Source organism: Heptranchias perlo, chromosome 23, assembly GCF_035084215.1.
Source record: "Heptranchias perlo isolate sHepPer1 chromosome 23, sHepPer1.hap1, whole genome shotgun sequence".
Lineage (NCBI taxonomy): Eukaryota > Metazoa > Chordata > Chondrichthyes > Hexanchiformes > Hexanchidae > Heptranchias > Heptranchias perlo.
This window is the reverse complement of record NC_090347.1, coordinates 11873840-11895299: the sequence shown is the minus strand read 5'-3', so window position 1 is coordinate 11895299 and position 21460 is coordinate 11873840. Positions and strand designations below refer to the sequence as shown.

At 42.4% G+C, this 21460-nt stretch overlaps 1 protein-coding gene across 1 annotated transcript in view; it reads left to right on the top strand.

Moving 5' to 3' along the window:
* Positions 1-21460, top strand: part of LOC137341448 (dynein axonemal heavy chain 17-like) — a 574489-nt gene that overhangs the window by 256994 nt on the left and 296035 nt on the right. The window contains exons 28-30 of the mRNA XM_068004561.1: positions 9833-9924; positions 10108-10234; positions 18059-18211. Of these exons, the coding sequence (XP_067860662.1) occupies positions 9833-9924; positions 10108-10234; positions 18059-18211 (372 nt within the window). The remainder of the gene's footprint in view (positions 1-9832; positions 9925-10107; positions 10235-18058; positions 18212-21460) is intronic.

Sequence of the window (21460 nt, the reverse complement as noted above, 5' to 3'; positions counted from 1 at the left end):
AATGGCCTTCCTGTATCCAACATTTTTGTCTGCTGTGCTCAGCAACTAGGTCTGAAATCCCAAACCACACTCGTCCACAGCAAGGCCCTACACACTAGAAGAGCCTCTCAAATTTTGGGTAATAGTCTCTTGTTATTGCTAGTATTGTCATTGATGCTGTTTTAAGTTTACCTTTTTGATTCTGTCAAAAGTTACACTTCCTCTGAGTTAACAAAAGAGAAGCTCCATGCTTCATATACCTTTTGGTATCAAAACAAATGCAGATAAACCATGAACTGAAGTATGGTGCCAATTTCCAGCTCGGCCAAGAACTTTAAGCATTGTAGAAAAAGAACCATTGCAGAAAGCCGTGGCCGCTGCTTATGTTGCTTGTCTCCTACTGCATGTTATATTTGCCATGGAATTTTGGTCTCCATTTGTTGGGAAAGTTTGAACAGGGTAAAATTTGATAAAAAGAATCACAAGAAACAAAAGAAAAATAGTCAAATGTGCATGGCAATCGAAATATATCTCAGGCATGTAAAAAGAGTAGGCAAAAAGGTTCCTATGAAACTAGAGTTATCCAAAAGGTTTTCAACACTGTAGGTGCAGCAAGGATGGAACTGCAGGGCATGCTAGCTTTGAAGGGGCCAGAATCATAAAAGTTAAGAGCCTTGATTACCTTAATTATCACTGGGAGTGTTGTCCTTATGGTGGAGGTTGGTTGCATGTCTTCTTGAAGCAGATGGCACAGCCCCAGTAACTGTTTACCTGCTGAACCTGAGCCTGTAGAAGCAGTTCTCCTCCAACATTGCGAGGTAGCTGTGCCCAAATCTGTAGATACAGTAGGTGGCAAGACAGTGATGCTGTCAGTCCATCTTTGGTGCAATCTGATATACTTGGCATCTGGTCTTTGTTTTTCCTTTATCCTCTTCCATTAAGACCAGTAAGAGGGGAGCACTGAAAGCAAATTCCATACCTTTCAACTGTGTGGCAACAATAAAAATGAACAGTTCAGATTTAAGAGATCAGATCCTGACAAGTGAGAAGCTAGCTGCCCATTTGAAACAGACAACATTAGTGCACTGCACTGGTGCATGAAAAAAGGACATTTACAGGCTTCCCCCCATTAACCAATATTTATAAGCAGATTTTAATTGGTAATGAAACTCTTGCACCCTGCTGTGCACTGCAACTTGCTCAGAGATTTAAAGTGCAGAGTGAGCAGAAGTGAGCGAATAAAGGAATTTTCTGGTCCCTGCATGCAGAATTCCCATGTGTAAGCACGTTTACTGGCATGAATTTCTAGTTATTCCTAACATGGTTTAGTTTAGCAAATCTAATCCTAAGAGACCAGTTTTCCCAGGCAATGATCTGAGACAGTACCTTTTTAAAATCCCAATTCCAACCCATTTGCAACCAGAGACTACCCCCATAAGTATAGATTTGTGCATCTGAGACCAGGAATATTAAAGAGAGAACACTTAGGGACTCCTTCCTTGTGGTAATTCCAAACTTGATATTGAGAAGAGGATCAATAAATTAGTATAAGGTGCAGGATATGAGAGATTGGGAATCAACAGCACAAATGATGTCAATAATATAAGGCAAACAGTCAAAATGATCACTAATCACAACCAAATTTCTTTTCTGTCTAATTGGATATACTATCACTCTGTATACATAGAAACATAGAAAATAGGAGCAGGAGTAGGCCATTCGGCCCTTCGAGCCTGCTCTGCCATTCAAAATGATCATGGCTGATCCTCTATCTCAATACCATATTCCCGCTCTCTCCCCATACCACTTAATGTCTTTTGTGTCTAGAAATCTATCTAGCTCCTTCTTAAATATATTCAGTGACTTGGCCCCCACAGCCTTCTGTGGTAGAGAATTCCACAGGTTCACCACCCTCTGAGTGAAGAAATTTCTCCTCATCTCAGTCCTAAATGTCCTACCCTGTATCCTGAGATGGTGACCCCTCGAGCTGGACCTCACAGCCAGGGAAAACATCCTCCCTGCATCCAGTCTGTCTAGCCCTGTAAGATTTTTATATGTTTCAATGAATTCCCCTCTCATTCTTCTAAACTTGAGTGAATACAGGCTGAGTCGACCCAATCTCTCCTCATATGACAGTCCTGCCATCCCAGGGATTAGTCTGGTGAACCTTTGCTGCACTCCCTCTATGGCAAATATATCCTTTCTTAGGTAAGGAGACCAAAACTGCACACAATACTCCAGGTGTGGTCTCACCAAGGCCCTGTATAAGTGCAGTAAGACATCCTTGCTCCTATACTCAAATCCTCTTGCAATGAAGGCCAACATATCATTTGCCTTCCTAACTGCTTGCTGCACCTGCATGTTTGCTTTCAGTGACTGGTCTACAAGGACACCCAGGTCCCTTTGTACATCAACATTCCCCAATCTATCACCATTTAAATAATACTCTGCCTTTCTGTTTTTCCTTCCGAAGTGGATAACCTCACATTTATCCACATTATACTGCATCTGCCATGTATTTGCCCACTCACTCAACTTGTCTAAATCGCCTTGAAGCCTCTTTGCATCCACCTCACAACTTACGATCCCACCTAGTTTTGTGTCATCAGCAAACTTGGAAATATTACATTTGGTTCCCTCATCCAAATCATTGATATATATATTGTGAATAGCTGGGGCCCAAGCACTGATCCTTGCGGTACCCCACTAGTCACTGCCTGCCACCCCGAAAAAGACCCATTTATTCCTACTCTCTGTTTCCTGTCTATTGACCAATTTTCAATCTATGCCAGTATATTACCTCCAATCTCATGTTCTTTAATTTTGCACACTAACGTCTTATGTGGGACTTTATCAAAGGCCTTCTGAAAATCCAATTAAACTACATCCACTGGTTCTCCCTTATCTATTCTACCAGTTACATTCTCAAAAAACTGCAGCAGTTTTGTCAAACATGATATCCCTGTTATAAATCCATGTTGACTTTGTCTAATCCCGTTGATATTTTCTAAGTGTCCTGTTATCACATCCTTTACAATAGACTCTAGCATTTTCCCTACTACTGATGTTAGGCTAACCGTTCTGTAGTTCCCTGCTTTCTCTCTCCCTCCTTTTTTAAATAGTGGGGTTACATTTGCCACCCTGTTCCATAATCTATAGAATTTTGGAAGATGAGAACTAATGCATCCACTATTTCCATGACTACCACTTTTAGTACTCTGGGATGCAGTTTATCAGGCCCTGGGGATTTATCGGCTTTCAGTCCCATTAATTTCTCCAGCACTTTTTTTTTACTTATACTAATTTCCTTTAATTCTTCCTTCTCACTAGTCCCTTGGTTTTCTTGCATTTCTGGGAAGTTATTTGTGCCCTCTTCTGTGAAGACAGAACCAAAGTATTTGTTTAATTGCTCTGCCATTTCCCTGTTCCCCATTATAAATTCTCTAGTTTCTGACTGGAAGGGACCTACATTTGTCTTCACTAATCTATTTCTTTTTACATATTTATAGAAGGTTTTACAGTCCACTTGTATGTTCCTTGCAAGTTAACTCTCATACTCTATTTTTCCCCTCTTAATCAATCTCTTGGTTCCTTTTTTGCTGAATTCTAAACTGCTCCCAATCCTCAGGCTTGCTACTTTTTCTGGCAACTTTATATGACTCCTCTTTGGATCTAATACTATCCTTAATTTGTTTTGTTCGTCATGGTTGGGCCGCATTTCCTTTTGTGTTTTTGTGCCAGAAAGGAATGTATAATTGTTGCAGTTCATGCATTCATTCCTTAAATGTTAGCCATTGCCTTTCCACTGTCATACCTTTAAATGAAGCTTCTCAATCTATCATAGCCAGCTCACTCCTCATACCTTCATAGTTTCCTTTGTTTAGATTTAGGACCCTAGTTTCGGATTGAACTACTTCACTTTCCATCTTAATGAAGAATTCTATCATGTTATGGTCACTTTTCCCTAAAGGACCCCGCACAAGATTATTAATTAACCCCTTCTCATTGCACAACACCCAATCTAGGATAGCCTGTTCTCTGGTTGGCTCCTCAACATACTGGTCTAAAAAACCATCTTGCACACACTGCAGGAATTCATCCTCCACAGTATTATTGCTAATTTGGTTTGGCCAGTCTATATGTAGATTAAAGTCATCCATAATTACTGTAGTACCCTTATTACATGCATCTCTAATTTCCTGTTTGATCCCTTCCTCTACATTACCACTACTGTTTGGAGGCCTATAGACAACTCCCACAGTGTTTTCTGCCCCTTTGTGCTTCTTAGCTCCACCCAGTCTGATTCTACATCTTGATTTGCTGAGCCAATATCCTTTCTCACTATTGCTCTGATTTCATCCTTTACTAACAATGCTACCCCACCTCCTTTTCCTTTTTGCCTGTCCTTCCTAAATATCGAATACCCTTGGATATTCAGCTCCCAGCCTTGGTCACCCTGCAGCCATGTCTCTGTAATGACAATTATATCGTATCCGTTTACATCTATTTGCGCTGTTAATTCGTCTACCTTATTGCGAATGCTTCATGCAAACAGATACAATGCCTTTAGATTTGTCTTTTTAACATTTTTAGACATCTTAACATTTTTTTGTACCATGGCCCTATTTGGCTTATTACCATTTTTTCTTACTCGGACCCTATTTGTTGTCTTTTGTTTGTATGCTCTGTCCCTTCCTGACACAACATGGATATCCTTACCCCAATCACTTTCCTGCACTGCTTCTTTGTCTTTTCTCTTTAGCATTCTAGATTTCTCTCCACCGGTACCCACCCCCCCCCTTATTTAGTTTAAAGCCCCGTCTACCTCCCTAGTTATTCGATTCACTAGAACTCTAGTCCCAGCATGGTTCAGGTGTAGTCCGTCCCAACGGAACAACACTCTCTTTCCCCAGTAATGGTGCCAGTGCCCCACGAATCAAAACCCACTTATCCCACACCAATCTTTGAGCCACGCATTCATCTCCCTGATCCTATTGACCCTATGCCAATTTGCTCGTGGCTCAGGTAATAATCCAGAGATTATTACCTTTGTGGTTCTGCTTTTTAATTTAGTCCCTAGCTGCTCAAACTCTCTCAGCAGAACCTTTTTCTTAGTCCTACCTATGTCGTTGGTACCTATGTGGACCACGGCAACTGGATCCTCCCCCTCCCATTCCAAGTTCTTCTCCAGCCCGGAGGCGATGTCCTTAACCCTGGCACCGGGTCGGCAACATAACCTTCGGGACTCATGCTCCTGGCTGCAGTGAACAGTGTCTATCCCCCCAACTATATTGTCGCCTACTACAACCACCTTCCTTTTCACTCCCCCCACTTGAACGGCTTCCTGTACCATGGTGCTGTGGTCAGTTTCTCGTCCTCCCCGCAGTCCCCGCACTTGTCCACGAGGGTTGCAAGAACCTCAAATCTATTGGACAAGCGCAGGGACTGAGGCTCCTGCAAAACTACCTCCTGGATCCCGTACCTGCCTCACTCGCAGTCACACCCTCCTGTCCTTGACCACGTGTCAATTCTGAAGTATTTAATCTAAGGGTTGTGGCTGCCTCCGGAAGCAAAAGGCCCAGGTAGCTTTCTCCCTCCCTGATGTCTCGTAATGTCCGCAGCTCGGACTCCAGCTCCTCAACTCGAAGCTGAAGTTCCTCGAGCTGCGGACACTTACTGCAGATGTAGTCGCCCTGGACAAAAATGTGCACAAGCTCCCACATCTTGCAGCAGCAACACACCTCCTGTTCTCCCATTATTTTGTTTATTTAATTAATCAATTTATTGTTAATCAAATTATTTACCTCGTTTAATTAGATTAATTAAATTAAGTTTAATTTTTAAAATTTAGTTATATGCTATATGTTAACTTAAAACTTAGCCCACAATCACTACCAATCACTTACCTGCCTCACCTGTGACGTCACACTGCAGTTTTCTCTTGTTGCAGGTTTACTGCTGCTTTATCCCCGTTCTCGGTCTTCTGCTGCTCAGGTCCGCCCCCGCTCTGCGGAAAAAGTTAGAAAAAGCAAGGCAAAGCAGCACCTCCTTCTCCCACTTCACCGAACTTCCACACGTACCAAACTCTCAAGATGTTCACTCTGTGCCCACTGCACTCAGTGCCAGTTGCACTCAAAGGCCCCTGTATTTCTACTGCTTGTGACTCAGATGAGTCAACCCTGCTCTGCTACTGTTTCAGGAACCAGTTTAATCTACCTAACCAATTAACTAACTACATTTAATCATTTCTGCTCCAAAGCCCATTGTCTTAACTTCACCCACATTAAAGTTAATCTTACATGCCTTAAACTGTTTGCTTGAGTGATAACATTCAAATGAATCTGAACCAGTCCCACACATACTCATTATTGAGCCACATGTTATTAAATTTAGATTATTTATGAATAGTGTGAACAGCAGTGTGCCTAGAAAAAAATCCTCATGCAACTCCACTACTAATTGTCTTCCAGCTACAACTTTTTCTATTTACTATCTCCTGCTTTTATTCAATTTTCAGTCCAGCACCTCTTTTAATTGAGAAACTAAAGTGAGTGAGTGAGAGAAGGGTTGAAAAAAAATCAGGTAAATCAGAAATTAGTGAAAAAATGATGCTAAGCTTATATATTAAAAACCTGAAGATTGTAGGACGAAGGATAGACTGAGAGATAAAACAGTTCCATAATTTTGAGCTCCTGGGAAAAAATGAATCAGTCTAGTAAACTGGGCAATGAGTCTTGAAATAAACACAGTGAGACCATAAGGAAGAGGAACAGCAAGTAGGACTAATTTTGTCAAAACCTTAAAGAAACCTTAAAGTAAATTATACCCACTGGCTAGATCTCATCCAATAATTTAGTTTCCTACTCAAATAATTCTAGTAGATTTGAGACATAATCTATTGCTTCTAAATCTGACTGTTCCTTGTGGCCATTGTAGTCTTTCGCATCTCATAACATGTTCTCAAGCATTTTGTGCACTACTAGTGTTAGTTTAACTTGTCTCTAATTTTTGAATACCAAAGTCATGATTTTTTTTGTTTAATCCACACGTATATCTCTGGTTATTAAGGAGCTCCTGAATATATCAACCAGAGCCAGCTATTTCTGTCAGGATTTTAGAAAGTTTCTCAACTAATCTGAGTTCCATTATTATGTGACAAAATTTTTCGGCTTCCAGTGAGGGTTAATAAATGAGTGGTCAATCAACCTTATCTGTATGAGGATAGGATTGTCTTAGACCTTGTCCTAAGCTTCTTCCAAAATATTTTGAATTTCATCTTCTCAGAAAATTACTATAACATTTGTTTTCTATCTTGTTTCTCATACCTTGGAAGTGAAGTATTGATTTCACTATGTGGATGGCAATTGTGCTTTAACCTTTAAAATTGAGAGAATTTATGATTCATAGAACCACACAGTTGTTTGTACCCCATATGTCACACACTCTTGGGATTTAGGTTTCCAAATAGAGATGGTTAATGGAATGCATGCAAAGTGGAACTTGTAACTGATGCAAATAAATACTCCAAGGTTCTCCTCCCCTCTTTCAGTATAATATTAGCCAAAAACTTCCTATATTCATGGCCACCCCTTTGACTTTGCCATTCCCCCTGGCTTCTCTACTCCCATCATCTCTATCACAGACAAGGCCATCTCGGACCACTTCCTATTATCCCTCACCACCCACCTCCCCCTACCCTGTTCCAAACCCACTTGCTTCTGCGTCTGCCCTGGAAGAAACACTCTCCCAAATCACATATCCCTGCTAAATCCCAACTGCCTAGTCTTGGGCCCTCCATCGCTAAAATATTTTTGCAGCTGTTGACCAGTTTAACTACTCCTTCAATGGCACCTTTGATGCCCATATCTCCAGTAAAATGTCTCCCATCATGGTTGATCCCCTTGGCATGGCCCCCATCTGCACTCCCTCAAGTCCAAGGAGTGCATACTTGAGCATATCTAGCGCACAAGCAGTTTAGTCATCCATCACCAGTTCTGGCTTGGCCACATAAAGAGCTAGTGGATCACACTCTCCTCTGCCAAAACCCGCACACTACTCCAGGGTCATTGAGGAGAACAAAAATAATTCCTGGCTTCTTTTCTCCACTTCCTTAAACCCCTCTTCCCTGGCCTTTCCACCCTCAACTCTAACAACAAGTGTTTCCATCCCTGTCACAGCATTGCAACGGCCCTAACCAAAGTCACAAATGACACCATCTGTGACTGTGACCATGATGCATTATTCCTCTTCATCCTCCTTGACCTCTCCCCAGCCGTTGACATGATTGACCACACCATTCTTCTCCAATGCCTTTCCTCCATTGTACAGCTTAATGGGATCGCCCTCACTTCGTTCCACTCTTACTTATCCAATCATAGCCAAAGCATTTCTAGCAGTGGCTTCTCTTCCAGCCCCTGAATCATTACCCCCGGAGCCCCCACCTGGGACCCCTCCCTTTCCTCATCTACGTGCTGCCCCGTGGCAAGGTCATCTGCAGACATGAGGTCAGCTTCCACATGTATGTTGACAATACCCAGCTCTACCTCTGCAAATCCTCTCCCAACCCCTCCTCTGCCTCTGCTTGTCCAATATCCAGTCTTGGATGAGCTGCAATATCCTCCAGTTAAGCAATGGGAAGATCAAAGCCATTGCCATCGGCCCCTGCTACAAACTTTGCATCCTCAGTTCCATGCCCCTACCCAACCATTGTCTCAGGCTGAACCAGCATGTTTGCCACCTCTGTGTCCGACCCCGCTTACTGTATATCACAAAGACTGCATCCAAAACATTGTCCAACTCCTCAACCACGCCAAAATCGACTATTCCAATGCTCTCCTGGCAGGCCTCCCATAAACTTCAGCTCATCTAAAACTCTGCTGCCCGTATCCTATCCCGCACCAAGTCTCGATCACCCAACACTCCCATCCTTGCTGCGGTACATTGTTTCCCGGTACCCAACGCCTCAAATTGAAAATTCTCATCCTTGTGTTTAAATCTCTTAATGACCTTGCCACTCCCTATCTCTGTAATCTCCTCCAGTCCAAGAGCCCCGATCTTGAACTCTCTGTGCTTCCGGCTCTGGCCTCTTGTGCAACTCCTTTGCTTTGCCCATCATTGTCAGCCATGTTATCGGCGTCTAGGCTCCATGGTCTGGAATTCCCTTCCTTGAATCCCATCACCTCTCCATCTCCTTCTCCTTTAAGACCTTCCTTAAAACCCACCTCTTTGTCCAAGCTTTTGGTCACCCCTCTTAATATCACCTTCTTTGTCTATTTTTGTCTGATTACGGCCATGTGAAGCGCTTTGGGATGTTTTTCTATGTCAAAGGCGCATTATAAATGCAAGTTGTTATTGTCCTTGTTTGTGGTGGATGCTGAAAGGCCATCATTACAAAGCTTGTTTTGTAAGGCCTTTATTCTTCAAATGGAAGTATCCTGCACATGATGTGCACTCACCCAAATAACTTTATTCTGCCTTTTTGGGAATTTAATATCAAGCAGTTTAGTCATCCATCACCAGTTCTGGCTTGGCCACATAAAGAGCTAGTGGATCACACTCTCCTCTGCCAAAACCCGCACACTACTCCAGGGTTGTTCATTATTGCCATTTTGCATTTTATTAACAAGTTTTTACTTTGTTTCCCCTGGGGAGGTATCCTTTATATATTGCACAAGAATGGGATAATTAAATGGATGACATTACAAAGTCAGATCAAGAATAATTGAAATATCCAAACGGCCATTTTCTGCATTAATGATATGGACGTACTCCTAGTGATATGTGGAGGAAACTTCCATTCAAAGAATGAAGAAAACCCTATTAGGTGGCTAATCTACCATTTTCTATTCTGCAGGAACTCATGGCAGATGCAATAAAGACTCCAAATGTAGTTGTAGCAACAAATAAACCTGGTTTGTATGACAAACTGGAGGAAATACAGGGACGGTTAGTGGTTGCTTAATTTATTTTTATGTTTAGATTAATGAAAACTTATTTTCTATTACTATTTATTGTTGCTAGAAAGAACAGCTTAGAATGTTATGTACTATTGTTGTTCCATATATTAATTCAAGAATTCTGAGTTCTGCTTTTTATATAATCCTTTTATTTTCTGTGATTTCTGTTCAGTTTGACTCTATGTGAAAAGGCCTTGGCTGAATATCTTGAGACAAAAAGACTTGCTTTTCCTAGATTCTACTTTGTATCTTCTGCAGACTTGCTAGATATATTATCTAATGGTAACAACCCTTTAGAGGTGAGACACTTAGATCTGTATTTTCAACATTATAATGAGTAGTATTTGTGGTGTCATAATCCTGAATATAACATAGTATATTATAACCTGTGGCATAAAACTGTTACCATTTTCAATACATAATTAGACTATTGCTAATTTTATAGCCCAATTACCATTCCACCTAATACTTTTCTATCCTGTTTCACATGCTTTGGAAATGAAGTATTGATTCCACTATGTGGGTGCCAATTGTGCCTTAGCTTTTTACACTGAGAGACTTAGGCTCATATTGGTCAATTAATGACACTGCTATTTTGTTCCAAATTGTTATCACATTGGCAAATGTTAACCATTAAAAGCACTAATTTTGTAATGTGGTAAAGATCCAATTAACAACAACAGCAACTTACATTTATATAGCACCTTTGACGTAGTAAAACGTTCCAAGGCGCTTCACAGGAACGTTATCAGACAAAATTTGACACTGAGCCTCATAAGGAGATGTTAGGACAGATGATCAAAATCTTGGTCAAAGACGTAGGTTTTAAGGAGCATCTTAAAGAAGGAGAGAGAGGCAGAGATTTAGGGAACGATTCCATAGCTTAGGACCTAGACAGCTGAAGGCACGGTGGCCAATGGTAAGGCGAAGGAAATTGAGGATGCACAAGAGATTAGAATTGGAGGAATGCAGAGTTCTTGAAGGATTATAGGGCTGAAAGAGGGTACAGAGATAGAGAGTGGTGAGAATGTGGAGGGACTTGAACACAAGGCTGAAAATTTTAAATTCGAGGCGTTGCTGGACCGGAAGCCAATGTAGGTCGGCGAGCACAGGGTTGATGGGTGAACGAGACTCAGTTAAGATGCGATAGCAGAGTTTTGGATCAGCTAAAGTTTATGGAGGGTGGAAGATGGGAGCCGGCAAGGATAGCATTGGAATATTTAAGATTGGAGGTAACAAAAGCATGGATGGGTGTTTCAGCACCAGATGGGCTGATGCAGGGGTGGAGATGGGCGATATTACGGACGTGGAAGTAGGCAGTCTTGGTGATGGAGAGAATATGTGGTTAGAAGCTCAGCTCAGGGTCGAATGGAATGCCAAGGTTGTGAACAGTCTGGTTCAGCTTCAGACAGAAGTAATTCAGCCATTCCTGACATTTTAAACCTATTACACCACCAACACAGTGTCATATTTTAACCAGATGTTTTCACTATCAACCGATGAAATACATAATACAATTTAATAAATAAAATGAGTGTTTAAGCCTTACTTTTGATTTATAAAACATAATGCATCATAATGTAACTGCGGAAGGTGAAATTAATGTCAGTGCAAGATAAGGGGAAAGCCATTGTGCAGGAGGAAGATAATGGTAGTAAGAAATTCACTTGTGCAATATATAGAGTTCTTTCTGCTGTAAAGCCAGGGCGAACAACAGAATGATTTGTCTGCCAGAGCCACTGGTTGAAAATGTTGAGAAGAGGTTAAGAATAAGAAGCAGAAGATGATCAGTGGTGGTTGTACATGTTGGAATTAATGACAGAAAGAAGCAGTCAGGTGCGGGTACTCAAAAGTAGATTTAGGCATCTTGTGAGGAAACTAAAGGATAGTTGTATTTTTTAGGTTATTTCCAGTATTTGTTAAAGAAATTAGCTTGAATTTTCCTCTTCATACAGCCTGAAAGTCAGCTAGTATTCAAGTGGCCGGGGTTGAGAAATGGGCAGGGATCTGTACTGTTGCATCCGTGCCCATTTTTGTATCCATTAATTTCCCACCATCATTTCTAATTGATAATATAAGTAATAGATGAGTGTATTTAAATTAGGTGGTTGTGACATCATGGTGGTAATTTTCACTCCAATTTTGGGGTAAAAATAATACATCAGCAGCAAAAAAATTTGAAAAAGAATTGCACCGACTTCGCGTTCGAGGCACACCTGATGTAATTTTCAAACAGGCCTCAATTTAGGTGTCCAGCATTCACACTCAAAATAGACGGGAGACTAATATCCAAATGCAAATTGGGGTCCCAACACTTGTTTCAGGACCCGAAATATAATTTTGGTTGCCCCCACCACTGCTGCCGACAGTTCTTTAACCAACCCATAAACCATGGGTGGTAAAAGTCGAGAGGACGCATTTTCAGCGATATTTAAAGTGATCCTCAGCTGCTCACAAATAAAATACTTAAAACATTTGGCAGACTTTTGGCTTGTACTAGGTAGTGGTTTTTAGCTGCTTAGAACATTTACAATTGCTGGTAGTGTCTGTATAATGTCAATTGTTAAGGGGCTTCTGGCAAAACACTTTTGCCATCATGGGGATCCTTTTGGGAATTCCACCATGGCTAGAAGAAGAGGGGGAGTAGTATTAGTAGGAAGAAGCACACAGAGTTGCAGCTGCAGAGAGAGCAAGTAGAAGGAGGAGAGCTTGCAGGAATGCTTAACCTCTCTATGCCAATCCTCCATCTGCCCAATTTTTGACCCTGCACATTAAGTCAGACATTGGTTTCTTGGGGACAAGGGCTTTCCATGCACACGTGGTTCATAAATCCTCTCAGAATCCTACGATCACCAGGCAGATTGGAGTACAGCCAGATCTAAGCCTCCACGAGAGCCCTCATCTAGCAGACCATTAGACTTGCACTTGCCAATAGACTTTCTATGGGGTTTTGCACGGCAAGTTGCTATCAATGGGATAGCCAAATGGTGTGACACCCTCTACGGGGCACCTGGGTCCTGTGTGAATAGGGCAAGCAACTGTGTATCTCCTCAACCAATCAGATTGATGAATTGTTAATGAGCAGCGCAGTCTGAACCAGGAAGTGTAAATTAGAATAGTGAATTCAGTGTCAAATCAGGTACAGTAAGCAAAATAAAGAGAGGGAAAGAAAGATTAGATTAAGAGACAGAGATAAAAGAGACAGGAAAAAAAATGAGAAAAAAAGTGTATTTAATTTTTAAAAAAATTTCCAACAATAATTAAAAGCTGAAGGAATGAGACCCCACACTTGTAAAACTTAATTTTCAGTGCCAGGGAGGTTGAATGGCAGTAATTAAGACTTACCACGTTGTTAAAAGGTACTTATACTGGAATGGACAAGACCTAACTTTTTTTGGTGAACTTAGTCTGTATCTATGAAGTAAGTACAGGAACTTCATGCCAGAGATGAGGGACTTCAGTTATGTGGCAAAACTGAAGAAGCTAGGTTTGTTCTCCTTAGAACAGAGAAGTTAATGGGAGATTTGATAGAGGGGTTCAAGATCATGAACGGTTTTGATAGAGTAAAAAAGGAGAAACTGTTTTCAGCGACAGAAGGGCCGGTAACCAGAGGACACAGATTTAAGGTGATCGGCAAAGGAGCCTGAAGCGACATGAGGAAACATTCTTTTATGCAGCGACTTGTAATGATCTGGAATGCACTGCCTGAAAGGGTGGTGGAAGCAGATTCAATGGTAACTTTTAAAAGGGAATTGGATAAATACTTGAAGGGAAAAAATTTAAAGGGCTATGGGAAAAGAGCTGGGGATTGGGACTAATTGGATAGCTCTTTCAAAGAACCGGCACAGGCACGATGGGCAAGTTGGTTTCCTCCTGTGCTGCACCTACTATGATACCATGATTCAATACATTTGAATGGTGAGCCAAATGGCGAGATGCTGTTTTCGCACAGCGCTTGGAGGAGCAGGGCATCTCGGACAGCAGCTTCCGGATTTCCGCGTTTAGCTGCACATGTGCGGTCGCCAGAACTTACTGTCCGTGCACATAAATAACGGTGAGCGCCGTTAGCCTCACCATTATTTTTACAGCAAAATCTGGCCCATTGTAATTTCCAAGTTCCCCAAACAAATCATAATACCACTGATCACCAGGTGAAAGCCCCTAGTACCTGCCTTACGTGCAGTCTTAACTGATCCAGTGCTCCTATGAGATGCTCCCCCAGTGGCTGTAGCAAGGAAGGTGAAAGGCTGCTGAACCTCAGATGAGGGTTCTTGAGATGGTCATGGTTGGCAATCTCTAGGAGCTCGGGCCAGAGAGAGTCCTGTTGCAGACTGCAGGATCTCGGTGGCTGCTGGGGCAGTCTGGCCCAGCTAGCTGACTGACACCAAGGCAGGCATTTGTTGAGTGAGTGGCAGGGGATCAAGCCTGCAGTGATTATGAGAGAGGACAACCCGTGCCACTCGCATTGTGTCGCTGCCTCTCCCATGGAGATGCGGCTCAGCATTGATCTGCAGGAGAGCAGATGGTAGGAGGTCCATTGAGGTGACCACATGCTATATGGATAACTCCAGAGTGTTGATGCCACGTGACAGAACCCTACACAAATGGGGGAGGTGAATTCCTTCACACAGTCCAACTAGCAGGCAGTCTAATGCATTAAGCAATTGATGGTGCTCAGCAATCATCCTTCTTTTAAAGGCTGAGTGCCTGAAGTCTTCATTTCTGTCCTCTGCAGCAGAGCTAGGATGTAAGCTTTCCCTCTTGGGAGCTGCTTCCTGTGCCATCCTTTCCGCCTGCACTACCTCATGCTCACTTGTGTTTGTGCAGACTCCTCTAACTCACTACCTGCAGCACATGGGGTGCCAGCTTCTGAGTGTGAGAGCATTTGATGATGCATCTTTGGCAGGGTTCTCCTCAGTGTTTACTGCAGTTTGGCCCTGGACTTCTGATGGACCTGGAAAGAGGGTAGATGGACAAGGATTAGCAAACAGTGGCAAGGGTAATTAGTAGCAGATGAATGGCTATGCTATGCCCCCCACATTCCCCCCCGCTCCAGGTTGTCATGCAGAGTATATGAGGAAGAGAGTTCAGTATAAGGAGTGAAGGAAGGTAAGATGCCCAAACTTCCTGATGCGCATGTCTTTCAGCCTCACCATCTGCAAAACTGCGTGACCTTCTTCTGCCAATGATGACATTGGTGGCCTCCTTCATTGGTGTGAGCACATGTATTGATGCCGGCACTCATCCAGATCTTAACATCTCCTTTCTGTTGTGTGCCAGCTTGTCTGCAAAAAGAATGGGAGTGAGTTAGCACGTGGTCTGTTGAACAGTTGTGAAGGTGCATGGGGCAGCATAGCATAGTGTGCATGCTGAGAGGAAGAAGCAGCAGGAGTAGGGAAGAGGCAGAAATTGTTGAGTGCACTAGCAGGTCCTGTGTGCAAGAAGAAGGAGGTGCAGTGAAGTGCCCTATTGTTATTGGAGGAGATGCATGAATGTTTTTTTTCCAGGCAGCTCCCACAAAGCCTTTATTTTAAGACAGTTCTCCACTCTTTGGCCCAGAGAAGAAAGTCTCTGGGTGGATTCTTGGAAGGCAAGACTATCCTGTATAGCCATGGCTGATAATACCTATGTGCTTTCCCAAGGCACCAGCTGAACACCACTATAATGACATCCATTTTCCACTGGAATTATCATAGAGCACACAATTACAGTACAATTCAGCGAGTGTCTCAAGGATTGTAGCGATGTGCTACATGCTATACAATTATGTCTTACACACAGGCATCCTGCTGGAGAAGATGTAGAATGAAGGCCCTAATCAGGAGCAAGGGCATTTACAAGAGAAGTAGCAGCCGAAAGAAGAAATAGAGACAACCCATTGCTGGTTGCAAGAGATATTCAAGCCAATCTGATAAAGGGAGCTTTATCTTCAGTACTACAACAACCCTGTCTACATGTTCTCCCTTCCCACCACAAATATGCTCTTTTCTAAGCACATCAACTCAGAGCCACTCTTAGAAGGGAAAAATGGTTCCCAGTACTTAACTTTGTAGGCCTCAGTCTCTGGCCCTGGCGGTCTCCCTCGTTGCAATGGGAATCCTTTTGGGAGCCTGCCCATAGCCAATGATCCTTAGCCCAGGAAAATGGGTTGGGGTCACAGCAGAGTTGGAGGGGCAAGCGGGAGCCTTGCCCGACCACTACTCCACCCCAATGACAAATATCCTTCTTTATATTTCAGCAGAGCTGGGGAAGAGAATTCTTAATACCCTGGACATCATTTTTGTTAAAGGTGCAACATCCCTGTTTTCTTCATGGGATTAAAGATGAAAAGAATTATGCAATATAAAAGGGTGTGTTCTGCTCTAGAGCATCAATTTGTTTCACCCCAAGGCTTATTGAAAAAAGAAAGAATATTAATTAGTTGTATTCCTCACCAGGTCTGAGGAGACAGCTGGGTGGAAGTGCGATGTATGGAGGATAATTAAAATGAGATATATGAAGCATACCTGTTGTCAATAACAGCTGAGCCTTGCAGAAATGACTCAGTGTCAGCTTCATTTGACAGGTAAACTATTTGTATTGCTTCCCATTTGGGAATTGAGTCCATAGTAGCTGCAGGTTCAAGCAAGGATGTCATCCTGGTCTCAATGGCTAGGATTTCACAGATTTTACACTATCACCTTTGATTTGCATTGCAAACAAAACTACACTTTTGTACCATAAGACAGGCTGCATTTCTGTTGCAAGTCATCATTACACACCCTAGATACAGGCATCAGTATAGCCACGCAATGAGCAGTGTTTCACTGCTTCACGTGGCTTAGGATTTTGGAGTTTCAGAACATAGCATCAATTGATGGAGCTTCATTTCCTTCTTAGCAGGACCCATTTGGGGAGCAAGTCAGGGTTATGATGGAGAGCTTCGTTAAGGAACAAGCAAACAATTTAGAAGATGTGAAAACATGACAGATGAGTTCAACCTCTGAGAAGATGCTTTACAGTAGAAAATGTTTACGGAAAAGGATGTTCTTCAATTTGACACATCTCAATTTATCGAGTCCATTCTATTGAATGTCTCGTTACAAATTTCGGATCTGCCTTCGGATCTGTCTCAGGTTAAGTGGTGCTGGATACTTCCGTAAGTGGATTCTGCATCTCTTACATTGACGCTTGATTCCCGCCTCAAGTTAAAATCACGGTTCATGTTTCTGTGTCTGGAAGACTTAATCTGAAAAAGGTGATGCCATTACCCACACAGAAACTTGTCTTGTGTGGAGCAATTTGTTTGAAATTGCCATTTATTTAGATGGACTGTCAAAAGTCATTGAACTTGTTGGGGACGATTTTCTTGTGATTAGCTCCCAGGAAATCCTTATTCCTTGGGTACAAAACCGAAAATAGGGGTGGCTCCCCACCCCTTTAACTGTGCCCTGAAAGCTCCAGAGCTTTCAAGAGGGGCAGAGTTCCCGTATCTACAACAACGCAAGGTGATATGTGGCCATGTAAATGAGGTGGGCGGAGGCGTTTCCAGACCCCCTTCCTCCTTTTCTCATAAGGGCACCCAGACCCACTGGTATAGGACATAGCTGGCTTTTAGTTTTGTATCTCGACCTCCATTTAGATCCTCCTATCAAGAGATGCCATAGAAGGTAAGTCCTACCTTTCTCTTTGAGCCTCCTCATTGATCTTTGGACCTAGAGGCCTTTTAATTGCTTTTTTCCAGTGGCAGCCAGAAGGCCCCCATGCCAATAGCCGTACCAGCAGCTACAGGCCACCATTTCTAGGTGCAAAGCTTGCTGGAGGTGGACTATATTGGGAGTCCAAATAGGCTATGCTAATGACCTGACACCAAATTCAGACATGAACAATCAGGACAGGTGCAGCACATTTTGGGTGCACTGCACCTGATTAGCACCAGACAGAGATGGGGTGAAGGAATATTGGGGTCAATATAGTCACTGGGCATATTCCAACAATATGCAGGAGTCTTACAAGAAATCATGCAAAATTAACAGATCCTTTTCTGATCACTGTATATGTTCAATGATGACCTGTGTGTGTGTGGAAGACCTTTCTTGAGAAAATAAAATTATTTTGATGCTTAATATTCCCTCATATTCTAGGTGAGTCAGCATTTGTCAAAATTATTTGATAATATGGCTAAACTGAAGTTCGAAATGGATGCAGATAACAAACCAATGAAAGTTGGCATTGGCATGTACAGTAAAGAAGACGAATATGTGCCATTTGATAAAGCGTGTGATTGCACTGGTCAGGTAAGTGTCAATAAGTTTACTACAATGTCATGATCACCTGAAAATGTGATGGCGTGTGATTACCTGTTATATGCAACACTTATTTGATCTGGGATGATCATTCCAAACCACCTTCACTTGCTCTGTTTCACTTCTGTTATGCAGTTCACCAGATTTTTTTTGACTATTTGACTTTTCAAGGTGAATGTATCTGAGCTGGTCACTGCCTGCTCAGGAATGTAATGTGGAAGCTCATGAGATGGCCTAGCTTCATGCTTCCCTTTGGTCACAGGTTCATTATCCTCGAAGGTCCCAAAAGAAAAAAACAATGTTACCATGGTGCCTGCACAAATACATAGTATGCCTTACTGTTGCTGGACAGAATTAGCTATGTGTTAGTAAGTGACTGAGCTTGAAGGGGAAACAATACGAAGCAGTGAAAGAAGCGCTTTGCCTAGTTGGCTGTCATTAAGCTGCCAAGCTCTCCCTCGCCCATACCCTCAATTATCTCCACTTTCACAATTTGAAAGGCTGATTAAGATGTTGAACGTTAACAGGGCTGCCACTAGTCTGGTTTATATGTGGTTGTATGCAACCTTCTCCTTGAAAAACAGACAAGACATACAAGGGCAAATTTTCCTCTGCAGCTGGTGTAACGGCAGCAGGCAGGTAGGAAGCTACCCCACTGGTTCACAACCTACTGATATCACGTCCATGATTTCCGCTGGGTGACATTAAGCAAATAATACGTATGCCCAAATATGGGCAGATGTATGACAATGAGATGCCTATGATGGGAATACCCCACATGATGTATTTAGCATTTGCGCCATAGCAGCAATGGGCGCTAGGAATGCCGGTGTGCTCCTGGAAACTTGGATTGTTAAGGCAGTGGGAGGATTTCAATTTTAAGCAGGCGCCAAACTTTCTTGTGACCCACCTTTCATTTTTACTACAAAGTAGATTATATATTTATTCGCTTATTTATCTTTTGTTCAATAAATTCACTTACTGGTTAATGTCTAAAATGAAGAACTTTTTTGAAGGTGGAAGAAAATTCTTATGGAGGTACAATAGTAAAACTATTATACTCACTAACAATTGCACAAGGCAAAGTGGGAGATTTGGAAACTTTGTTTAAAAAAATAGAATTTTTTAGATTTTTGCCAGAGCCACTGGCCCCACTATACGGCCTTAGGCACAGCACCCACCTGGGCAGGCAAGGCAACACACTGGCCATTCTTCCTTTTCCTCACAGGGCACAATGGGCACCAGCACACTGTTCACCCTCTAGTTAAAGGGAGCTTGTAGAATGTGTTGGCATTTCTCCAAAAGTGATTACTCGCATGTAGAACTTTGCAATCCTTTCTTCATTTTTACAGGGTGACATAGGAACATAGGAACAGGAGTAGGCCATTCAGCCCCTCGTGCCTACTCCGCCATTTGATAAGATCATGGCTGATATGTGATCTAACTCCATATACCCGCCTTTGGCCCATATCCCTTAATACCTTTGGTTGCCAAAATGCTATCTATCTCAGATTTAAATTTAGCAATTGAGCTAGTATTAATTGCCGTTTGCGGAAGAGAGTTCCAAACTTCTACCACCCTTTGTGTTTAGAAATGTTTTCTAATTTCGCTTTTCCTCACGTTTGCACCCAAAAATTGGGCTAGTTGGGCATTATTCAGAGGATTGTTGGGGACATTCCTAAACCATTGGAGCTTCTCTCTTACATCTTATGATGTTGTCTCAAATTTTAGAGACGTTATTACCTTGTATCATGTTGCAAACAATTCTATATACCAGTAGATCTCCTATGGCTTTGCTTATAGTGTACCAAACGATGCAGTGATACAGAATGCAGGGGGCTACAATAACACCTAGTGGCTGTAGCATGCAATTACAACACCACTGGGACTGTTTACACAGGGTACTCTGATTATAACTTAGAGACATTTTCAAAGTTAATGCTGGCCCAAAAATCTTGACAACAGGAAGTGAAGTTTGTTGACAGGAAATGTGCGGGTACACAAGGGTATCAAATTTTCTTGACGCCTTGGCGTGGAGATCTGGCATAAAATGGCAGGGAAAGCAGTGGAGAGGGCTGGGACACAGAAATGCCAGTCTCTGTTCTGAAGAGTGAAAAATGGGATTTCCCACAAGGAGCAGCGGCAGAGGGTTGTTCCATTCACCCCATAAATGGCTACGGTTGAACAGGAGGTAAAGCTGGTGGGATGACATCATCTGCTGGATTTCCTGCTTCTCCCACCTCCTGAGTGCCCAGTGACCTGGAAGCCATAAAGATACTGGCATTCAGGTTAGTGGATGAATGCAAGTTAGCCTACAGGGATATCCAGGCCTAGTCTTGACCTGGAATGCCGAAAGGCAGAATAAATGAAATCAGCCCTCTTATAAAATGGGCCTACTTCTACAGCTTTTGAATTTTCACCCAATTGTGTCAGCTTCTGCCCCAGTGGCTGTCAAGCATCACGTCTTGAACTCCGCCCCTTCTAATGGGCAGTCACGATTCATTTAAATGTAAAATGTAAATGTATTTAAATTTGGTGACCCTGCCCTGACCCCGGATGTCAGAATTGCAGGTCATTGGCGAATCGGGATCAAGGAATTTCAACACCAAGATAATATATATGGATTATTGGTGGTAACATTAAATTGCAAATGTATGTCATCCTTGGCTTAGTGGTAGCACTCTTGCCTCTGAGTCAGAAAATCATGGGTTCAAGTCCCACTCCAGAGACACTAGCGTACAATCTAGGCTGAAACTTCATTGCAGTACGAAAAGACTACTGGCCCCTTAAAAACTGAAAGTGGAGATATTGTCACTGACAATGGGGAAATGGCGGACATGTTGAATGATTACTTTGCGTCAGTATTTACAGAAAGGGCATACAAAAAGGCAAAAAATGGCAGTGATCCTGGCGAATGGGAAAGATACAAAGATCAACAAAGGGTCACAAAACAGATAGTAAGGGCTACAAAAAGAGAGTATGAAAAGAAACTCGCAAGGGATATCAAAACCAATACGAAGAACTTTTATAGTTATATCAGGAAAAAGAGGGTGGTCAGGAGCAGTGTTGGCCCCTTAAAAACTGAAAGTGGGGATATTGTCATTGATAATGGGGAAATGGCGGACATGTTGAACAATTACTTTGCGTCAGTATTTACAGTCGAAAAAGAGGATAGCATCGGGGACAGAGACTCGATAAAATTAACATAAGTAAAGCAACAGTAATGAAGAAAATAATAGC